Source organism: Periplaneta americana, chromosome 10, assembly GCF_040183065.1.
Source record: "Periplaneta americana isolate PAMFEO1 chromosome 10, P.americana_PAMFEO1_priV1, whole genome shotgun sequence".
Classification (NCBI taxonomy): domain Eukaryota; kingdom Metazoa; phylum Arthropoda; class Insecta; order Blattodea; family Blattidae; genus Periplaneta; species Periplaneta americana.
The window spans coordinates 5,751,655-5,774,398 of NC_091126.1; the positions used below are offsets into that span (position 1 = coordinate 5,751,655).

At 36.7% G+C, this 22,744-nt stretch overlaps 1 protein-coding gene across 2 annotated transcripts in view; it reads right to left on the bottom strand.

The window, feature by feature from the left end:
- The window catches only part of Gfrl (Glial cell line-derived neurotrophic family receptor-like), a 1,341,875-nt gene that overhangs the window by 245,650 nt on the left and 1,073,481 nt on the right, over window positions 1-22,744 (bottom strand). For both annotated transcript variants that reach the window (XM_069836786.1, XM_069836785.1), the window contains exon 4: window positions 16,612-16,756. In XM_069836786.1, coding sequence (XP_069692887.1) covers window positions 16,612-16,756 — 145 coding nt within the window. The remainder of the gene's footprint in view (window positions 1-16,611; window positions 16,757-22,744) is intronic.

The following is a 22,744-nucleotide window of genomic DNA, read 5'->3' on the forward strand; positions in this document are numbered from 1 at the left end:
TTACAGCTGACTATATATGAAAGCCAAGGGACAATATTTATCATCAAAATACATAAACAGACCGCACAAAATGTGAATTTAATATTATTTTTGATGCAAAGAGAGTTACGATCGTTGGAAAAGAGTCTATTCTGTCAATGCTGCTACCACCTACAGGAAAATTACTTGAAAAAGGCCTCAAATCAGATAATTTAAAAATATCAGACATATAAGTTACGAAAACAGGACATTTCTTGATTTTTTCTAAATCCGCCCGGGCCCCGGACAAAGGCCTAAAAAGGAGAACATGTCCGGACAAAAGAGGACGCTTGGTCACTCTATCAAAAAATAACCCTCCGAAATTTAACGACGTTACTTACGGTTCACTCTTTATATTACGGTTTGTTTACTTCAAATACACAATGCTTTCCATCCATGGCCCCAATGAAGTTCGGAAAATTTAATTGTTTCCAATATCCTTCTTCCAGTATCGTGAAATTTTCCTCAGAGAGTTTTCACTTAATGAGGTGCTTTTCAATTTATCTCAGATTGCAGAACTTGTTTCTAAAACTATAATGGACATTGTGGAAGGTACAATAAGAAAATCGTAACAGAAAGAACGTAGGGAATCACCTGGAACCAAGTTCTTGAAAGGGAGATACCAACTATTAAGGAAAACTAACCTCAAAGTTACGCTTAGACGCTCTGTTTGATGCCTCCCGCATTGGACGTTTTTGTATATGAGGGCCAATGATATGCAGGAGATCATCAAATTGCGAAGGTGTCATTCTCATATGGTTAAGATAAGATTCTGTATCCGTTAAGCTAATATTCGGAATCAGATTATGATAATAATGTCCAAATTGTTGACGCTCCCTGACGAAAGGACGAATCCACCAACGGTGAATTCGTCTATGTTGCAATTTTTTATGTTGATTTCTTCTACTCCAAAATATAGAAGCAGACATCGTTTCATTTTAAGTTTCCTAATCAACATGAACCAGCGATTCAAGTCGCGGAATTGTGAACACCAGTATGTCGCGTCATTGTAAATGCAGCATTACTTCTCGGAGAATTTGGACCGCCTCGTAGTCTTCCCAATACGGTCACGAAGACTCCCTACATCTTGCGCTGTGTTTGAATCCTCGAACAATTTTAAGTGCGCCTACAAATAAAATTGTATGGATTTACTACAGAGGCGAGTGAGGTCCTTGGATCTAGTGCGCCTCTGCCTGTCCTGGGAAACTGAAGTGGACAAGAGTGAAGAAAACGTTTCGTCTTATCGGAAATGGAGTATTTTCTAACAGAACAGGCAAGTTGTTCTTCGAGAACCCGTGGGAAATGGGTTCAGACACGAAAATAAAGCGTTTTCGAACCTATATTCATGTGACGTATTCACCTACTAGATGTGAGGAATGTTTCTCTTAAGTTTTAACGAAATTTTCAGGTACACTCTGTACAGAAACAACATGGCATGACGGTATTCAAATGGAGCGAAATTATTGGGGTTTTGCATCATGTAATGTATATAATGGGGCAAGATAAGGAAAGGGATTTCTGCGTTTTGCAGTTCTCCAGTTCACGTCACAACTATACTACAATACTAACATAACAATTATAGATATGAATATTGATCAAGTGGAGTTGTGAAGACAGTACACCTCTATCATTTCTAAGCACGAAATAAAATTTAAATCCACATATACTTCATATTATTTAGTAAATTTATTATAGCCTTGATTAGTAATATTAAGAAGATTAGGGTTCTAGTATATTGCAAACAGCGTCGAATTTTATATGTATTAATATTTTGTTAGTACAATTTCCTTCAACGCGACAGAGAATTCTATTGTCATTTTATAATGAAAGAATTAATTTAATTACAAATGCTATAGTTTCGTTCTGGGGTATCCTAGTTTCCTTCATTTAGTGTAGTTTGACATAGGGGCTATATAATACAGATCTGACCGTAACCGACTTCACCTTTCTAAGTTTCTTAGTTATACAAGTCACTTATTCAGGTTTTTCGGTAAAGGTGTTCCTAAGAACATTTTATGATTTCTAACTCTGTGGAGACATTATGTCATGAGAGATATGTTACTCTTTTTGTCTGACTAGCCCGAACGGAGCCAACAGAGTATCTAAATGGGTTCGGAAGGTAGTCCCGAAATACGAGTATTAATTCTGGATATAGAGTTAGGGACCCTAGCCGCTTGTTCAGTAGTTGAATTTTTACTATTTTTGTTTAAATAGCTAATGTCTCTTATTTTCTTTTCATTCCAGAGGTCTCCATTTGCTTTGTTTGTTTCGGAACCGCGAAGATCGACTGCTTATTAAGTGTGCCAAGCTTCCTCACTATGGTTCGCCTATTAGGTGTTCAAATATAGGCTAATTATATTGAATGAAATAAAACAGAAAGCGGTTCTCGAAGGAGCCAGTATCGGTTCTCGCAGCGATTGAAATATATGTGACTCAGTGTTATTGGTGACGCAGAAGTGCATGCTTTGGCGTTGGAGCGGTCATTTGTTAGGGAGGAAATCGGACCTGACGTTGCTAACCAATTAAGGGTTTCTACCATTCCATTGTAATCCGTGATAGCGTGCTAGACTGACGATCGGAAGGTCGGAGGGGTCAGCTCCCGTGGTCCATCAACCTGCGAACAACCGACAGTGTAGTCCGGAGCGCATCTCTGCCTTCGGGAAAGTATGAACGACGTGAGGAGATGGATTATTAACACCGCAGGGCGATCAATCTCCTCGTCAACTGCCGTTCGTCGCATTCACTACTGTATTCGGAATTCTAATATTTCCTTCTTTTTAAGTCTTGAGCCTTTCAAGACGGATATGGTAAACACACATTTATCTACGTGATAACATAAAAGCAACATCAAAATAGAAAGCCACGTACGAGGTGATGCATAGTATGCGAATGTGATGGTACAAAGCATGCCCAATAGCAGAGCAAGTACCGAAAACTGAGGAGTTTCCGACAACCTAAATAATTTAAAAAGACATATCGGAAGGCCGTACAAATTATGACTAAGAATATAGATGCGTTGAAATTAAATATTACGGAGCAATGGCTGGGAGGAATAACGTGACGTCACAGCACAGCTTCTGATTCATCTTTTAGAGATGTTTTGATTGTTTCCTAGTCAGTCATTAAACAACGTTGTATAATCTACTATGTTATTTAGTGTGGTACCGACATCATATTTGACTTGGATTCGCTATGAATTACCTCAAAATTTGAGGTAGGCCTAATTCATAGTCTTACACTTGGGGAAAACGTCGTAAAAATCAAACCAGATTGGGAGTCGACTTCGTGCCCAAGGACAACTCCGGAACAGCAGGGAAACGCGCTACCGCCTGAAGCATGCTGGTGGCTAGGTACAAGTTCCAGCCTGTTTTATTTCTGTTTTGTTTTCCAGTATCTACGAGTATTATGTTTTCTCGTATTCGACTCGAATTTGTCTTTTTACTGATTCACACATGGCACCAATTAATGTCTGTAGAAATGCTAAATAAATTCTGTTAAATTTGTTCATTGTTTATTTCCTTGTAACTTGTACTCAAATGTTTGTTTGCTGAGAATATGAAATAAGACTGATGCGTTTTGGGAATTTCTTACTTTCTCAAAAATCACGGAGCAATTTGTTTCCCGAGAGCCCCAAAACCCTTTGCAATATTGCGTCCTCGTGTATAGGTAGACCTACAATCTCTCCTCATCCATACTCATTCTGACTTCCATGCACCTAAACAGAAGCCTTTGATATAAAAATCCTGGGAGCATATCTAAGAACTATAATTGCAACGGCGAAAGTGTAAATCTGATGTACAGATACAGAAATAAAATTTGGAGCTTCCTCATTGTAGAAGTTTCGCTTACAACACACTGCGCATGTGGAGTAAACAAGAACACCTGTATGTATGCTACTTATAGACAGTCGTGCGCAATTGTTACCTACATACAGGTGGACTTCCATCAAGAATTCTCCAAATTTTAATTCCGTATCTGTACCGTTTAGATTCGAATAACACCTTCAGCATCGACCCCATATTATGTGTCAGGTCGTAAATTTCAAATATAGGTGCCAAATCCCTGACATACAGTAGGAGTCGAGAGTGCCACCACTGATGCCAGAGACGCCTCTGAATAATTTGGCAATGGAGGATCCTTCTAACAGGACGCGGCCGCCGTAATGAGCGTCTCTGGAGGGGGACGACGCTCTCCCACAGAGCCGCTTCTTTCAGATGCAAAATTCACGCCCGCTCCAAAATAATTCATTAATGACACATAACACAAAGCAGAGAGACTTGTTACTTCAGTTACCAGGCCAGAGACACAAGACTCGAAGCGCAACGGTCAAGAACGAAAGTCAGCGTTACAGCGTGTTCAAATTGTTAACTTGCGTCAATACGTCACTGGAGCGCTTCGCCACAAATTACACGCCGCAGAATCAAAATGAAATCTAGAGTAGTGCAAGTGTAATTTATGACATTGACGTCACTTCTGCATTCTTGTGTCGAAATCGGAGTGAAAGAATGTAATACGTTCGACCAGGACATCACGTGTCAATTCCGTTTCTAATCATCATACTAGCAATACCGTTTTAAAAGCATTTTGTCAACCAAGTACTTATAGACTCTGTGAGATTTCAGTTTACCGCCCGTATTTTCACCCTCCCATTATAATGTGCATGAAGAAGTACTGTTATGTAGTTTCTGGTTTCAGATTGCCAGTCTTCACATTCTTTCTAACACATTCTGTCTTTGTGTATGTGTGTGAGTGTGTGTATGTGTTTTTTTTTGAACTGATTCCTATTGAACTACACACTACTAGATGGGTTTTATTCATGTATGCAGTATCTGAAACTCACTTCTACTGGCAATGAAATACAGTAAAATCATTTCTTTTCTCGAACGATATTTGGTCTGGGTTTGAAAAATAAATAGAAATGACGATTTACATAAATCAGTTGCAACAACTTTGTTTTCACGCGCATTTTACAAAATGTGATAAAATAGTATGGGCACAATATGACCAACTTACATAATTAAGTATTCACTTGGAAACATTCTAAAAAATTTAAATTAAAAAAATACTGCAAACCACAAAGTATGAAAACTTCTTTACTAGATTATCGTAACCTTACCTTTCAGGAAACTGTTAGTATAAAGATATCAACACGAATTAACTCCTAACCATAATAAAAATAGAGAAACAAACTTGTTTTAATTCAAGTTTTCAATGTTGTTTATGTCACAGAATTGACAGTGACGCAGTACAATCTGGACAAAAGATTTCAGAAAATAATAAACCGTGTAATTTACATCCTCTCGTGTTAATTATGTAGTGCAGTTTACATTTTGGATTATAGACCTTAGTGCAATTTACTATTGCCCACAGTGAAACAGTTTTAAAGAATGACAGATACAGTTTACAAAATTAACAGTTAAATATGTTGCCAAGAGTAGGGAACATGCGATACTTATATGAGAACTGAGCTGTTAGAATAATAAGAAAAATCTCCTAAAACTGTCATGCCAAAGAAAAAGGCACTACGTATGCAAAGTTACGAAGAAAACTGATTTTTTTAAGTATAAACTACGAGGTTATTTAGCGTCGATGAGATTGGTGATAGCGAGATGGTATTTGACGAGATGAGGCCGAGGATTCGCCATAGATTACCTGGCATTCACCTTACGGTTGGGGAAAACCTCGGAAAAAACCCAACCAGGTAATCAGCCTAAGCGAGAATCGAACCCGCGCCCGAACGCAACTTCAAACCGGCAGGCAAGCGCCTTAACCGACTGAGCCACGCAGGTGGCTAAGAAAACTGAATATTGAAGGTATATTTAGAGGAGAAAAATGAAACGATGAGATAGACTGTTGGCAGAAAGGAAGTTCGATTAAATGTAATATCGCTCTCCAGATCTCACGTCGTCTAATTTTTACCCGTGAGCAAATTTAGATCATCTCCACACCTCAGAAGAAATGAAGCATAATACGTGGAGGTAAATTTCTGATAAATACCAACAAAGGCTATATTTAAATTGCTCGATGAAGAAAATTTACTATAAATGTTTCGAAATCGATAAAGAAAGCTCTTAATTATTACTTTCCTGCCAAGATTTATGCAGGCAGCATTTTTCGCGGGTAGAGCAATGTTACGAAACCACAACATGAACAGAGGGCGGAGGGAAAACGACCTTTGGGGAGGCCGAGACGTAGGTGGGAGGATAATATCAAAATGGACTAATGGTAGGGACTGGATTAATGCTGCTCAAGATAGAGACCGATGGCGAGCTTATGTGAGGGCGGCAATGAACCTCCGGGTTCCTTAAAAGCCATTAGTAAGTAAGAGCAATGATTAGTTGTGGACCACGGTTTGCTCCATAGGTTAAAATTGTCTCTATAGCCAATATATGGACTTTACACTGCAGTTTCAAAGACGAAAAGGGAGAATAATAATATATATTATATTATATCAGTGGAGTTAAATTTGTCTGGATGCCCTCATCATGTCCAGGTAGGCCTGCCTATATGCGCGGAGAAGCTCGGTGGTGGGTTTTATGACATCTCATTTCAACAGCTGCGATGCAGCGTCCGTGTTTCAGCCCCATAACGGAGTGTTTGACACTTTCGTGGCTATGCAACACTAAAGTCTTCCTTCTACCCTTCTCTTACGTGCTGTGCCTCATGAAATCCCGAGTTGGATGCGAAAGCTGATTTGGGTATGACCGCCAGGTTTCCCCCACTTTCGCAAGAGAGCAAATCTGGGCTCAAGAACCACGCGAGGCTCCCGAGCAGACTACATTTCTTCAGACCAGAATTCGGAATTCGTGTAACCTCTTCTATACGAGAATTATGCTCTATGATAAAAGCGGAGAAGATAGAATGGCAATACTTTTCATCTTGCTCTCGCAAAACACAAATAGCGGAGTCAGTAGTTTAAAGGAAACGTATTAGTTGACTTGCACATGTTCAAAATCCTCACTGCTTCAATAAATCAATATCTCAGGATTTTCCTGCCGATACTCAATAATAAATTATGATAGGGGAACAATTTCCCGTGGAACAGATTGACACCAGTTGGTGTAGTTATGGGTACTGAGTAGTGATGTCTGCTTATAAATATGAATATATAAAATATTTTTTCTTCTGTTCCTATTAACAGAGATTAATGTCCTTTGCAGCATGTGATAAACTGATGTTGGTGAGTTGTGAGCTGGCCACAGAAACAAAGTATCTTTCATTGTTTTAATATAGACATGGCAGGAAGGAAAATATATTGAAAATAGTTATTCGATTTCCAACAGTTTGGAACACCTATTACAAAAAGTTTTAATCTCACACTTTTCAAACTTTTCCCCCCATGTCAAAAACATATCATTTTAGAAAATGAGTGGAATAAAAATAGTACTTTTTCAACTACACAAGCACAATGTGAGAAGTCCTGATAGGCCTACGTTTATTTTGTCCTATAAGAATATGACATGTCTCTCCACATTTTCACTACTTGAATTAAATATTTTAAAATAGCAGTCCATTCATTTTGAAGAACTATATAGTTTACATTAGCATACGAAATCTCAGCTCTTTGTATTAAGTAGTTTCTGAGCAAATGGTTCCTGAATTTACAACAATATACTTTTTGCTACATCCCAGAAGAATGACAATGGCCCATACTTATATCTATAGAGTAGACATGTTTTGGATAATTATGGAGATACGTCTGCTTTGCTCAGGTTACAAACTTATGCTAAGGCAATTACTAGAGGACTGAATATAATAATTGCTGAAACATTCCTATTAGAAGAGCAACATAGATTTAGAAGAAATAAATCATCCATCGACTACGTTTTACTGTCACACAACTGATAGAAACACACAGGGGAATTTAACACAGACACATTCTGCATTCATTGATTTTCATAAAGCATTATGATAAATTAAATCGCCATAAATTGTACTACATTCTATCTCAAAACATTTAAATAACGTAAACAAATTTTGTACTACAATACGAAAATGAAAGTAAAAGTAAATGTGATGAACGTAAACTCACAAAAAAGATTAGACAAGGGTGCCTTACACTTTCCAACTCCTATATCGACAAAGTCACTAGATTGGTATCAGGACATACTCAAGTTTTTATCAAGCAGTTTCCCAGTAAACTGCCAGTTATTTGCTGAGAGTGGCTATTATCACAAATTCAAAAGACAATTTTCAATGATTTATATACAAATTAAGCAAAATTTCAGATGAAATTAATTTAGGTATATCCTGCAGGAAATAAAAGTAATGGGCTTTAAATGTGAAGAACAAAAGCGATACTGAAAGATCAAATACTGGAACAAGTTAAAGCATTCAGCTATCTGGGTTGCTATATATTTTACATAAAATCGGCTGATATAGATAATAAACCTGCAGGACTCCAAAAATTAACTTGTACAATTACTGTAAAAGAACTCTGTGTGGTAAAATGCGGAAGGATACAATAATTACATTTGACAAATCAATGACAATTCTTCAAGTTACGGATCTAAAACACGGATATTAACAAGAGACATCAAGAATCGAAGCAGCAGAAATGATATTTCTCGGAAAAATAGCAGGCTCCGAAATGAATTACAACTTTCAAGTATAAACTCCACAGCATACAGAAAACATACAGAAACAGATGGAAGGACCACGTCGCAATAATGGAACCTCAAAGAATGGCACACAAGTTATTGCAAAGAAATATTGGAAGTTCGAGAAAACGATGGGCAGATTTCTTCGAAGCCGAAACAGACCATGAGGCGCCTAACCCGAGAAGTGAATGATGTTGAGTCTACGGGTATTAAATTGCTTGCAGGGTGCACCGAACTTAACGATTACTGTCAGTGGCGTTAGCTGGTAATCGAATTTAACTTCTCAGCCTACAGATTTCTCCGCTGAATGTAAAACTGAACGCATCCTAGCCGTTACATTGTCGATTGTGTGGCTCGCAATAAGAAAACTTTGATACTGTTAAAATTCAACCAATTAAGAAGAGACAGAGCACAGTAAATTTTGCGAAATTTCAAGTTGAATTAGCTGGTAGAGACTGTATGTAAAATACAAAGACGTAATTTCACTAATATTATGACAATGATTCTTATATTCAATTTTCCTAGAGTACTTTTATGCTACATAGGCCTACTATTTGTAGAAACTAGCTACGTTCTCTTAATCACATCTAACACCATTTTAATTATTTTTAACAAAAATAATGTATTAGGTCACATTAAACTATTACACTTCAGTTTCAAGTACAAATGCGATTATGTAAATCACTAATCAGCTGAGAGCTATGAACGGGTTGTAAATAAGGCAGGCCTAAGTTGTGCTCTCTATGAAGCAGGGCGTTACACTTCAAACTTCGCCATGCTTAAAGGAGAATGAATTCTTATTCCTTTAATCAAAGATACTGACGTGAAAATGAACAAGTGTGTGTTAATACACAATAAGTTTAATTCAGAATAAAAACTATTTTATTTACGCACCAAATCGGTGACGCGAATTCATATCAGCAGCTTAGGTGATGATTCAACATGTGAAGGTGAATGGAAAATTGCAAAACCATTTTGTCTGTAAGGGCAGGTTTCTATACAAATAAACAAAACATTTGCTAAGCGTATTACTAACAATAAAATTATAAAGACAAGACATAATATGTGGGGACTGATACAACAAAAGCAGGTCTACATATTTCTTCCTGTGTTTCTTTGGGTGTCCTAATTTTATTTAATCATGTTGATCTTCATGTCGATTTACATAATAACAATACAGCACTTCACCTTAAAAATAATCACTGTAGAATATTTCCGCCATCGTGTACTCTTTGAACGTAATAAACTATTGTTAACTAACAAAATTGGTCAGTGATCACCAATTAAAGTTTACAGCTCTTAAGCAAACTTTTAACGATCATATTTGCAGACGACTGCATTATCTATAGAAAGATTAGAAATAATTCAGATGTAGATGCTATTCAAACAGACTTGAGTAAAATTTATAACTGGGCGTTAAAGCATAGGATGAAAATAAATGGTTCTAAAAGTAAATCTATAACATTTTGTAAAACCCGAGAGGAAACTACTCTTAATTACGAATTCAGTGGTGTTGTAATTCCGCAAGAACAATGTTGTAAATACCTAGGAGTGTATTTAAACTCCAAACTTTCTTGGGGAGAGCATGTTGATAATGTTACGGGTAAAGCATGTTGATAATGTTACGGGTAAAGCATGGAGGGCACTTCACTTTATTATGAGAATCTTGAGAAAGGCTAGTCCCAAATCGAGGGAAATAGCATATTTAACGTTAGTGCGACCGTTAATGGAATACGGAACTACATGTTGGGATCCCTATAGAATATATCAGATAAATTCCTTAGAAAGAATCCAGTAGAGGTCAGCTAAATTTGTTAAAGGTAAAAGAGAAGATGGAAACGATACGATAAAAGAACTTAAATGGGAAACTTTGGAAAACAGACGTAGGAAAACTAGAATAACATCATTGTATAGAGCACATCTAGGTCAGAAAGCATGGGTAGACATAACGGTTCGGTTAGAAAAGCCAACGTACTATGGTAGGAACGATCATGATTTTAAAATCAAATGCAGGAAACAGAAAACGGATGTAGGTAAATTCTCATTTTTAAATAGGACTATAAATGATTGGAATGACCTACCTGCAGCGGTCTTTGAGGGCTGTCCTTCCTTAAGGAGATTCAAGAATAACTTAAAAAGTTGTGTATAAAGTGCAAATTAAAATTAAGGTGACATTCAACATTTAATTTTTTAAGGTGACATGTATTTATCTAGCCTGACGAGTTTACTTCCTTGGTTTGAATTGTAAATTATTTAAAAATAGCGTGTAAGAGGGCCTTAGGCTAGAAATGTTTAGTTTAAATGTAGTTCTGTTTATAAGTATGCATAAGGATGTAATTATCTGACTTATTTGAACTGTTGTAGCAGTGAAGCGAGGTGAGTCAGTGAAGTTATGGTTTTACAGTGCAGCGAACAGTTCCGATCAGTGATAATTTATAGCGTCAATGAAATGTGTTCTATAGTGTCAGTGAAATGTGTTACAGAGTGTCAGTGAAATGTGTGCTAAAGTGTCAGTGAAATGGGTCATAGTGCCATTACAGTGAATGAGATGAGAGTAAAGCGAAAGACTATTGAAACTTATGTAGGACCTATACATAATTATGTAGGTTGTATTGTAAAATTAGGTATTTTATTTATGTTTTATTATTACTGTGTTAAATTGTATTGTTTATTTTTATTGTATTGTGTATAAAATTGTATATGTATTGTAAATTTTATTGTGTATTGTTTATATTGTATATACCACTGCCACCGGGTGCTTGCCCACTTGCAGTGTAAATAAATACATACATACATAATCGTTGGTGCACCGTACTTATGACTTAACAGGGATTACGTCGACAGTTAATGGTTGTTAAAACTTAAACAATGTTGATGCACTTGGCCAACATACACACATACATAACAAACATACATAACAGATATATAATTATAATCATACATACATTACATAAAGTATATATATATATATATATATATTACCTTGTCTTTTTGTACAAATCCCTGCATTAATTTGAATATGCTATACGCTACGCAACGAAGATATAGAAGTTGTCTACCTCTCCCGGCGCTTCAAGAACATACAAAAATTGCTCGGAACGAGAAAGCGAATATTACCTCACAAAGTTGCTCTTGCTCGTGCGACTACCACAGGATCATCGAATCAAAATGCACTTAGTCCAAACCAAAACACTTTTCATATGAGATCAATATTTAATTAATCACTGCTTTTGAATCAGACAGCGTACATAAATGGTATTATAGAAAGGAGAAAGCAGTTTTAAAGCAAGCCAACGACACAGATTGCTTCATAGTTATAAAAGAGGGGAAATCTGTAAGAAAGTGAAATGGACTTATCGCATTTTGTTTCGACACTTCTGAAATAGAATTTGGATTGGGGATGAGTTAACTTTTCCGCTCAAATTTGGTTCTTCTGTTCTTCATAAGATGTAGGCTAGGGCAAAGTACAGCAAATTCTGAGCGAAAATAAATTGGCTTACCCTGAGAAAATCTACTACAACCTATTCCTCTGTTGATTTCCGTCAACTGATATGCAGTTAGTGTATTTTTGGCCATAGTAATCTGTGCAACTAGAACTTTAAAACTCTTTACTCTCAGTACAATATTAAGGTTTAATAAAGGTATTTAAATAGCGTATTCTCGTACATCATCTCATCTTCTTCTTCCCTTTGGAAATGCTGTCAACATTTTATGTAAAACTATTGAATATTAGAATCCTCGGTTCTTAATGAAAATTTCTTGATTCATTTTCAATGCAGTGTTTTCATTATAGTACAGACCCAGAAACAAAATTTGGGCCACCTGAATTTTCCAAGTTTCAATTACAACATACTGCGCATGCTCAGTGCTTGAGCGGTGGTGCACACGCGGCTATGGAGATTAAATCATTTTACTTCGGTTGTTGCTGTTGCAAGCAAGGCATTCTAGGATGCGAAGAGAAGTAGTCTATTGCTAATAGTAGATTAACATTATTTTGTACATTTTGCAGTAAAGTGTAACGACGGTAAACGAAATGTAACCTGCATAATAGAGGATGCCACGCGGAGGAAAAGGGTTTCTGTCTCGTCGTAATAACTCAGGCTGTTATGTTGTCTCACTGTCGTCCAGAAGAATATGAGTTCGGATCACATTGGCGGCAGCATTTTTACATGAATTTTGTATTACGTCATAAAAGAAAATAATTATTATATTTTATTAGGGCTACTTTCCTGATTCTTGTGCAGAAAATATTCATAGTCGAAGAGTTTATTTATCAACATTTGGGTTTAAAGGAGAAAGTAATTTTTGTGACTCCACAAAATCTCGATTTTGGTATTTCACTGCATTACACATTTCAGCATCTGTGTTCAGGGGATGCGATATCTCCTTAACCAAGTAATTAGGCGGGAAGTCAGTGAGACTGACGAGTCGTTATTTAATAAGATTTCATTAAATTAATTACTTCTCAGCTTTTAATAGAAAAAACAGCATTTTCAGCGGAACTCTTGAAAAAGAACTAAGGAAGAGACTAGTGAATTGCTTTGTGTGGATTGTGGCATTGTATTGGGCAGAAACATATACATTACGACGAAGTGAAAAGAAGCGAACAGAAGCATTTGAAATGTGGATGTGGAGAAGAATGGAACGTGTGAAGTGGACAGACAGAATAAGGAATGAAGTTTTCGAAAGAGTGGGTGAAGAAAGAATTATGCTGAAACTGATCAGAAAGAGGAAAAGGAATTGGTTGGGTCACTGGCTCAGAAAAATGAAACTGGATATTTAAGGATGCACTGGAAGGAATGGTGAACGGGAGAAGAGTTCGGGGCTGAAGAAGATATCAGATGATAGACGACATTAAAATACTGTATATGGATCATATGTGGAGACTAATAGGAAGGCAGAAAATAGGAAAGATTGGAGAATGCTGGATTTGCAGTGAAAGGCCTGTCCTTGAGCAGAACACTATGAATGAATGAATTACTTCTCACACAAATTCCAATAAAAATGTAGATCCTAATGGCACATTGAAAACTATTCATATCATGCTTTCCTATTCTGTAGTGCGATATTGGTAAAACACACACACACACACACACACACACACTAGGTGGACAGAGTCCTTTGCTGAAAATAGTGAAGACATCTGAGATACAGTCATGCCCTGTAGTGCTGCGAAAAGGAAGAGACCTCTCACAACTCACGACAGCAAAGAGGATTCCGTGTCGTGCCACGCCTTTAGGGCGGTGACATATTTTTTGTGTTTTATTTTATACGAGTCATATGGATAGTATCACATAAAATTAATTTCTGTGAAACATTTTCGAGCTGAAGAGAAGGGAATCTGCAAAATATGAACCGTGCACGTGTACGAATATATTTCCAACCGAGACAGGAGCTTCTAATTTGAAAAACACCGCCTAGATATTTGCGCTTCGACATTTGAACAGGAAGTCATTATTGCCAGCGTGTTGTGAGGAAAGGCGAAATTCTGAGTAGGGCTTAAATTACAACTTTTAAGACAATTTACACAATAATTTGTAATTAAAAGGATGGGTAAGAATTTTTTAAGTACAACTAGTGTTTTATGAGACGCATTTTAAGGCACTCTGCATATGCATATGGAAATGAAAGTACATTACATAAATGTAAATACGATGAACCGTGTCCGTGCCATCTAGCCCCACGACGTGACAGTCAATCCTTGCATAGGCTATAGTACACGTGCTCTTACTAAACCAACAACACAAATCAGCTATTCCAGTTGTCACGGGTGTCACATTCTTACTCTTTCCAAACTCTATACATTAAAAATGAAATGACTTTTGTCAACGTTTAGTATTAGAATCAATTTAGAAGATCAGTATCATTTTACAGAAAAAAGTCGTCTGAATAAAATTTCTTATTATTGCAGAGAATAGAGAAACAATTTCGTCACGGATGTTACAAGATTTGTGAACTCACTTTACACACTTTATTAAGAAAAAGTGTAAAACACAGGTCTCAGCCCCAAGCAAAAAGAGATCCATTCTCATAGAGTCCATGTGAAAGCTATGCAAATCTCATGGGATCCAATTAGTTCACAGAAACATAATCGGTCAACATTTTATAGTTGTGTCTTTCACGTCACGGATGTTACAAACATTCTGTCACGGATTTTACAGATGAGTAAGTATCCTTCCTTTTTCCAGTTTAAAAACAACTGTGACATTTCTAAGTCAAAATATTCAGTTGAATTGTAAGATTGTTAATTGTTATGAACCTAATCTACTGAAAATAAATGGCAGAAATAATATAGTACAGAGTAAAAACTTCCTTGATTATGGAGCTCTGGAATTAACAGTGCAGGCTCTCAAAATATGTTTTCAACAATAGCTCCTTGAAAAACACACATTAGCCAGAGACGAAGCTGAAGAGTAATCTGTGAGCCTTAGAATACCCATTGGATTTTCAAGAAATAAGCGCATTTACATTTTCCTGTTTTCATTGGTGTAGGTAAATGAAATCTCTAGTTTTCGGTCTAGTTACGGAAGGATTGACGCCAGCTCCTCGGCGCGGAACCAGCGCGTAACTGCATTGTGGCTACTCGCAGAATGATACAGCTTCAAACCAGGCTCGCTGCAGCAGATAGAGAAAGCATATGCGCATGCGCCAAGCGGAGTGCTTGCATACGTCACTAATACTAGACAGCTCTGTGAAGAGCCTAGGCTTTGAACGTGTCATTCAGCGTTACCAACCTCAATACTAGCGACTCTGCTACAAACGTCCCGAAATTCAGGTACAAATACCAAAATGAAGCACACACATTCAGAGAGTAATAAACAGAATCCACGACCTATGCTATAGTTATAAAATGTTGGAAGACGGATGTGTTGGGTATGTCATTCATTAATTTATGGCCAGTTCACTTTTGTTGCATAGTCGACTCCCAATAAAGACTCTGTCAGGTGTCGGCGAATTCACGAATTGACCGTTAAACAATGGGCGCTATTCACATAACAGGAAAAGAAAACTGAAAAAAAAAACAAAGCTTTCCTTGCCATAAATAATGGTCGCAGTGTCCGTAATTCAGTCCTACTTTAAATTTTAAGTTATGTTTTCGTATTTTTTTTCTTTGAGGAAGCGAGAAACTTCTTATGGCTATTAGAGTGTGAGGCAATAAAATTTTATAGAAGAACGTGTTTACACATAAAATTGAGTATTAAAAAAGGCCATTCGATCGAATCTCATTCGGCTACATTTTGCCATTCGACTACGACCATTCTGCTAAAAGCTACGTTTAGCCGAATTCGGCCTCGGTTGGCAACGCTGCAGTCTGTCAGTGTGTGAGAAATTAAGGGCAGTATTCATTTTTCATCGGTCTGTTTCCGTAAATTGCAGATGTGTTCATTATTACCATGTATCGTCCATTATCCACGTACGTTTTTATTCAAATAGTCACCTGTGGGTGCGGTATTTCGGTACTACGAATACACTTATAGTATAGAATTCGAATTAGATTAACTACTAAAACGAATGTGAAAATTGAAAATATATTTAACGGTTAGTAAAGAATACTACGTGAAAACGGACTTTTTCTAATGACACATTTCGACGCAGGAGCATGATTGTATTGGTTAGCAGCAGCGGCTTTAAATAACGACGCGGTGAAGCGAAGTGAAGTGAGAGCGGTATTTGAGTGCATGTTTGTGAATAGTGCAGTGTGTGCTCCGCGGATAAGAGACGCTATCCCCAGGATGTTCTGTGCTGATGACCGCTGTCCTACGGTATACGGTTTGCTGTGACGGACACACATTTTTTTTATTTAAAAATTTTATGAACTTCGGTACAAACCATTTAGATTTTCCAGCAATATTAACATTAGCTTCCGATTGAGACATCACACCATCTCTCAGGATGTACAATTTTCATAACATTTTCAGCCACAGTTCAAATTAAATATATAGCTGTATCGATCTACGGTATCTGGTGTAAGGTTATGTGCCGATCCATTTACCTGTCGTCCATGCGACATTTTCCATCTCGAACTTTGCAATTTGTTTTGAAGTCTTCAAATAATTTGATGCATTTCCTTTCTTGCTGGCAAACTGAGAGTGCGTGGTTGCAGGTGGGCAGGGCGTCTACAGGATACGGGTCCTTCTCTGCAACAAACACACAAACCAAGTTAAATCCAATGCATTTCCACATAACCAATAAAAGTTAGTCTACACTATAAGGATTCACAATTCTATTTTATTCTGCACTGATTTTATAACTCACGAAATGATCAATCTCTCCAGATACGTAATACACGACTAATACATATAGTATAACAAATTTGTTTATGATATATGTAATATACAAATTTATTACTAAATTCAAGAACAGATGTAATATACGAATACACACAGACGCAGGCGATTTCTCGCAGAATAAACTTCCCAATTAAAAGCCTCTATCAGAAATTTATATGGGAAATTATTTACGGTCTTTCTATTCTCTCAAGTTGAAATACAAGTCCAATAATTTAGTAAAATTCATCTGACCCAAAAACAGAAGAACTAAGTCACAGAGGGGTTTCCAAATAAATATATAGGCCTACTGAGTATGTAAGACGTATGAATTTTATTTTCTATTGACAAAAATGGTTTGACATAAATTATCTATCTATCAACGAAAATAAAACCATAATTATTCCATTATCATTATCTGAAAAATGTAACTAACCTCCTACATCTATATTGAGTATTAAATTGCATAGCTCTGATTGTAAATCTCTGATTATTAAGGAGTCCTCTGAAGTTAAATGTTTAGGCATAATTTTCGACAATCATTTAAAATGGAACCAACACATTAATTACCTTTGTAATAAATTACATAAAATAATATATTATTTTGGTTTATTGAGGAATTACTTGTCAATAAGTTTATTACGCACAATATACTTAACATTATTTAAATCGGTAATTATGTATGGAATTATAGGATGGGGTACCCCATTTGAAACCAATTTTATCCACTTTATTTATTACAGAAGAAAAAAAATGAAAATATGTGTGCATAAACCTATTGATTTTCCACCTCAAAATTGTTTTTACACTTTAAAGTTCTAATCTAAAAAAAAATCTAAAATCTTTGAATTGTATTCTCATAGTTATGAAACAAAAGGTATGAATTCTTTAAGACTGTTTGAACCAAAATGCAACATTGCTACAGCATATAATCATAGTAGTAACTTAGAACCCAAGAATATATAAAAATTATATTTAAATGTTCTAATCTTGTCAATTATGATAGTTCTAGTATTAAATTTAGAAAGTTATGGATGGATTTTATAATTTGTGAAAAATTGTAAATTTTAAATTCACATATTCTTATTGTGTAGTAGACATAAAACAAATTGTATTATGTACTTCTTAATTTAAATTTAGGAATCCGCCCCTAAGTACGAGTTCTGCTCTTTCAGGGGTGAGCAAAAATTTTATCTGTTTATATTATATTTTATGTTACAATTCTGCAGTGCTTGGGAAAAGTGACATAAGTCAGTTTTCACAAACCTTTTTTGATAATTTATTGACAACTTACACTGGTTTATGTAGATTTTATTTTTTTTCTGTATGAATTATTGTAATGGGAGGAATACCTATGTATTTTTTCCAAGCGAACAGATGTTCCGTAAGTTGTCAATAAATTATCAAAAAAGGTTTGTGGAAACTGACTTGTGTCACTTTTCCTGAGAACTACAGAATTATTAGCAAAATAACCAAATACAAATACAAATTTGAGATTATGACCATATTTCATGGAAAAATGGTTGATTGAGAACATTTTTTGTTTCTGCCAAAATTGTGGAGTAAAATTGTTGATATTACGACAATGAAATGTTATGATGTATTGTTGGTGTACTATTTATTTACATTTATGTGGAACCCTTTTCAGTCTTGTGATTTATTGTTAGTACTTCATTATTGTTAACAGCCCATTATGAACTTATAGAAACGAGCATTGATTTCATTATATTGAAATGCATAAATGCAAAGAAATGTAACATGTTTTAAAATATTTAGTCTTCTAATTATAAACTGTCCTCATTGTAGGAATGGCGAAATGTCTTTACCTCGCCGTAAGGGAAAAATCAGAAATTGCCGTAACTGCAGTACTGTGAATACATCCAAAGCTAAATTGCTGTGATTAAAGGAGTGGCCCAATTTTCATCAAGAAATATAAATAATATGAACAGTTTTAAACAGATAGAAAAGGAGAATATGGCTAGGATATTCTAGCCACAAACAACACATTAAAGGTCATGTAAATAAAGGTTTATGGTTAGTGGATTATGAAACGTCGAAACGTCATCTAACAAAGCGAGCGAACAGTCAGTTCCCGTGTCCTCGCTATTCTGCTGTGACGTCCGCGGCACTTCTGCGGTTGTCATATAGGGGCTCTATTGTCCAGCTTCAATATTGCGACTCACAGTGAGAGATAGATACAGTCAGTAACAGATACTCGCGTCCAACTTTCTGGTAGTTAAAGCCCTCTGTCTTCGTTTGCGAAGTCTTCAGAAAGGGAGTAAAGGATTCAAAACCTTATCCCCACAGTAACACTCAGCATAACATTACACCGATATAATCATTACGTCATTATGATACCAACGCTTGTGGAACGTACAAACTATCGCCATGTCCAGAAAAATGCTGTGAAACCTGACCTGGCGATTTAACATGCATAGACTACACTCTCTTTACAACATACATATTATGCAACTAGTTAAAAATATGGGTTGTTCTTGCAGATTAGAGCTCTATGAAAACTTTATCTTCATCATTATCATACTGAGCCTAATAATGATGATGATGATAATAATAATAATAATAATAATAATAATAAAAATAATAATAATAATAATAATAATAAATACCAATCAATCAGACTGCTTAATTATCCTTGCGGGATTTGCACTGAATGCATATAACTGAGTTATTTCGAGTCACACGAATGGAAATACTGCGGGATTCAAATCATCTGGGTCAGCACGGCGCTAGGCCTCAAAATAAGACAAGAGAGTTTACAACAGACAAAAAACTGGTGTCCTAGCCCTAAATGGCTTTGAACACAAGACGGTGGCTTCGACGATATGTAACACTGTACGATTAAACCGTCGCGTACACCTTGATCGGAAATAATAACAACATGCAAAGGATGAAGAATTACATAGACGATGGCAACAAGTAACAGATACACAAGTATGCAGACCACTGGCCAGGATAGTAACATACAGTAATATGTCGTACACACAGATACGTACAAACAAAGACCACTTGCCAGAACTGCAGCAAATTTTAGGTAATTTTCCTATTATATGTAGATCAATAATTTCTTATTATATACCGATGATGTAAGAAACTTGTACTTTACCATACTCAGTTTTACGTTAATAATACAGATACATCACAATATAATATATTGATTGTGGTAGCAGTAGTAATGGTGGTGGTGGTGGTGGCATTAGAGATACTGTGAATTTTTCAAATAATTTTCACGTATATTAAAATTTTGGTTGGATCCACGAAAATAAGCTATTAAATTTTACATGTAGTTTAAAACTTCCTCATTCGCCAGACATTGAATATTACATTTTCTTGTCCAACCCAACCCCCCCTATTACACATCCAGTCTCGTGACATTTGGTCGGCCTGGGTAGCGTAGTCGGTATAGCGCTGGCCTTCTGTGCTCGAGGTTGCGGAATCTATCCCGGTCCAGTTCGACTCATCACTAGATTTACTGGCATGTAAAAGAACTCCTGCGGGACAAATTTTCGGCACACCGGCGACGCTGACATAACCTCGGCAGTTGCGACGTCGTTAAATAAACCATAATTTAAATGTTTAATTTGTGACATTTATGCTAGGACGGGTCTAATAGATCACTACCGCATTCTCTAACCATTTCTACTGTATGATTGGTTTTCCCTATCGTATGTAATATCTGGGCGCACAGTAGCTCCCATTAGCGTGCTAAATGTCATATCGAACAACAAAATAAATGTCACATCTTACCAATGACGAGTAACCTTCGTTCTATTAGAAACTCAAACATTCTGCCTTCCTGTTGCGACGAGAGTATGGCTATTTTCCGCCCGATCTCCGTTGGTTTTTTACCCCAGCTTTAGTCACGCACATTTCATTCTGCTACTTGCACTTTTACAATTATAATACATGTTGTATTAAACAAGAGTCGACATTACGAGGGACGGATACGGCATTCGGAGCACAAAAATCCCCGTTCGTAACTTATAAAGAGACGGACAGAGAGAGAGAAGGGAAGAGAAGGACGGGTCTCATCCGACGTCTCCTCGGGGAGCGGGATATGCAATGTCCAACTGCTGAAATGCGGCTGCGGCGGTCATAAGAAGACCTCGGTGAAGGAGACAGAAAGGGGAGGATTTTCTCTTTAAACCCCCGTGCATTGCATCACATTTGCATTATGCATACCAAAGCTTTTCGTTCCGAGGTATAAAAGTTTCATGAGGATGCTATTAACTGAATATAACACCACAGTGGGAAGAGGAAGAAGACGGGCGGGAGGTCTACCTTGCCGGGCGGGTGGGGACGGAGAATACTTTGTCAAGTGTTTTGAGAACGGGGTGTGAGAAGTGGGGAGTTATTTGATATGGCGAGAGAAACCCTGTGTATTTCAGTAGGATTCGGAAAAGAAACAAGTTCACTTCTGAGAAAAATGACGTACACATTTTCTAAGGCAGAGATAATCTACAAGAGTAGCAATAAAGCGATTCTGGTAGAAATCATTATAAATATGCCCACTATTATGAGAGAAGTTCGAACTGCGTTATTGTGAAACCCTACCCACGTTCTTCCGGAGAAAACTGTCGACTCCTTGCTTCAAGAAGATTTCGCTTTCGATCTATGGCAACAGATTTCGTACATCTCCAAAGTATATTCACCAATGCTCTAGCACAGAGGTGGGTGCAGTTGGCCCCACGGGGCTATTACGTCATGCTGTAAAATTGAATTCTTCTTGAACTACCTGGGTTGGAAGCACAGACAGATAGAAGAAGAGAGACAGTGACGGGTCGCATTTGTGCTATGTGTGCGAAATTCAATGATCTTAAATATGACTATCAGATCTGTTCAAGTGTCTGCCATGTGATAAGTACCCAGAAAGTCATACTTTCGAAGCTAAGAATAGATAATGCAAATATTTGCATTAACATATAGTTACAGTGTGTAAGAAACCCTTTCCTCTTACGATTAATACAAACCTTTTTGTCCCGTCAAAAATAGCTGACAGGAATTTGAACTCAGCCTGTCTTCGACCATCACACTTACTCCCAAGGATTTCATTGACAGTGGAAATAAATCTATATAATTCATTGTTTACAAGACCTACGCGTGTATGTTAGGGCCACAATTGTTGATATTTATTTATAAGTATTATAGGTATATAAGGACATTATTTGGTTCTTTACTTATTTAATATCAATTAACAATTGACTAATTTGTTCCTTAATACACAAAATGATGTATATTGTGATTACATTCATAAATGGATTTAATTTTGCAATAAAATATAAATTAGGTCTTTACGTATAATATGAAGGTTCTTAAAAAGTGAGGTAACAATAAAGTTATCACACTTTATGACAAATTGTAGGATACCCTACGCCTTCAGAAACCTCATTTTACGAGGTGTCCGAGTCTATCGTGGTCCGCCCCTGCGGCCGCTTTCGTATGCCTAGGAACTGTACACCCATCGGCCACACGGCGCGCTGAGTGGACGATTGTTATATTTTAGTACACTAATGTAATTTAATCAAGAACATACTGAAATTAACTTTGTCCTACACCATACATTTTTGGTACATACATGTACTTAACAAGTTCTCCATCTCTCGTTCAATTTCCCGTCGAGAAATAAAGGTAATCTTCTGATGGATATTATGCTTGATATCTTCCAAGGTGCATGGGTTTCTCCTGCACGCACGCATTAAATTTCAATAAACCACAGATATAAAAATCACGGGCGTCAAGTCGGGGGAACGATGGGGCCACAGATTGAAATTAATAGCTCTTTCTTGGGAAACTTCATTCATATATTGGAGGAAAATTTTCGTTGTAAGTGCGGTGATTTAA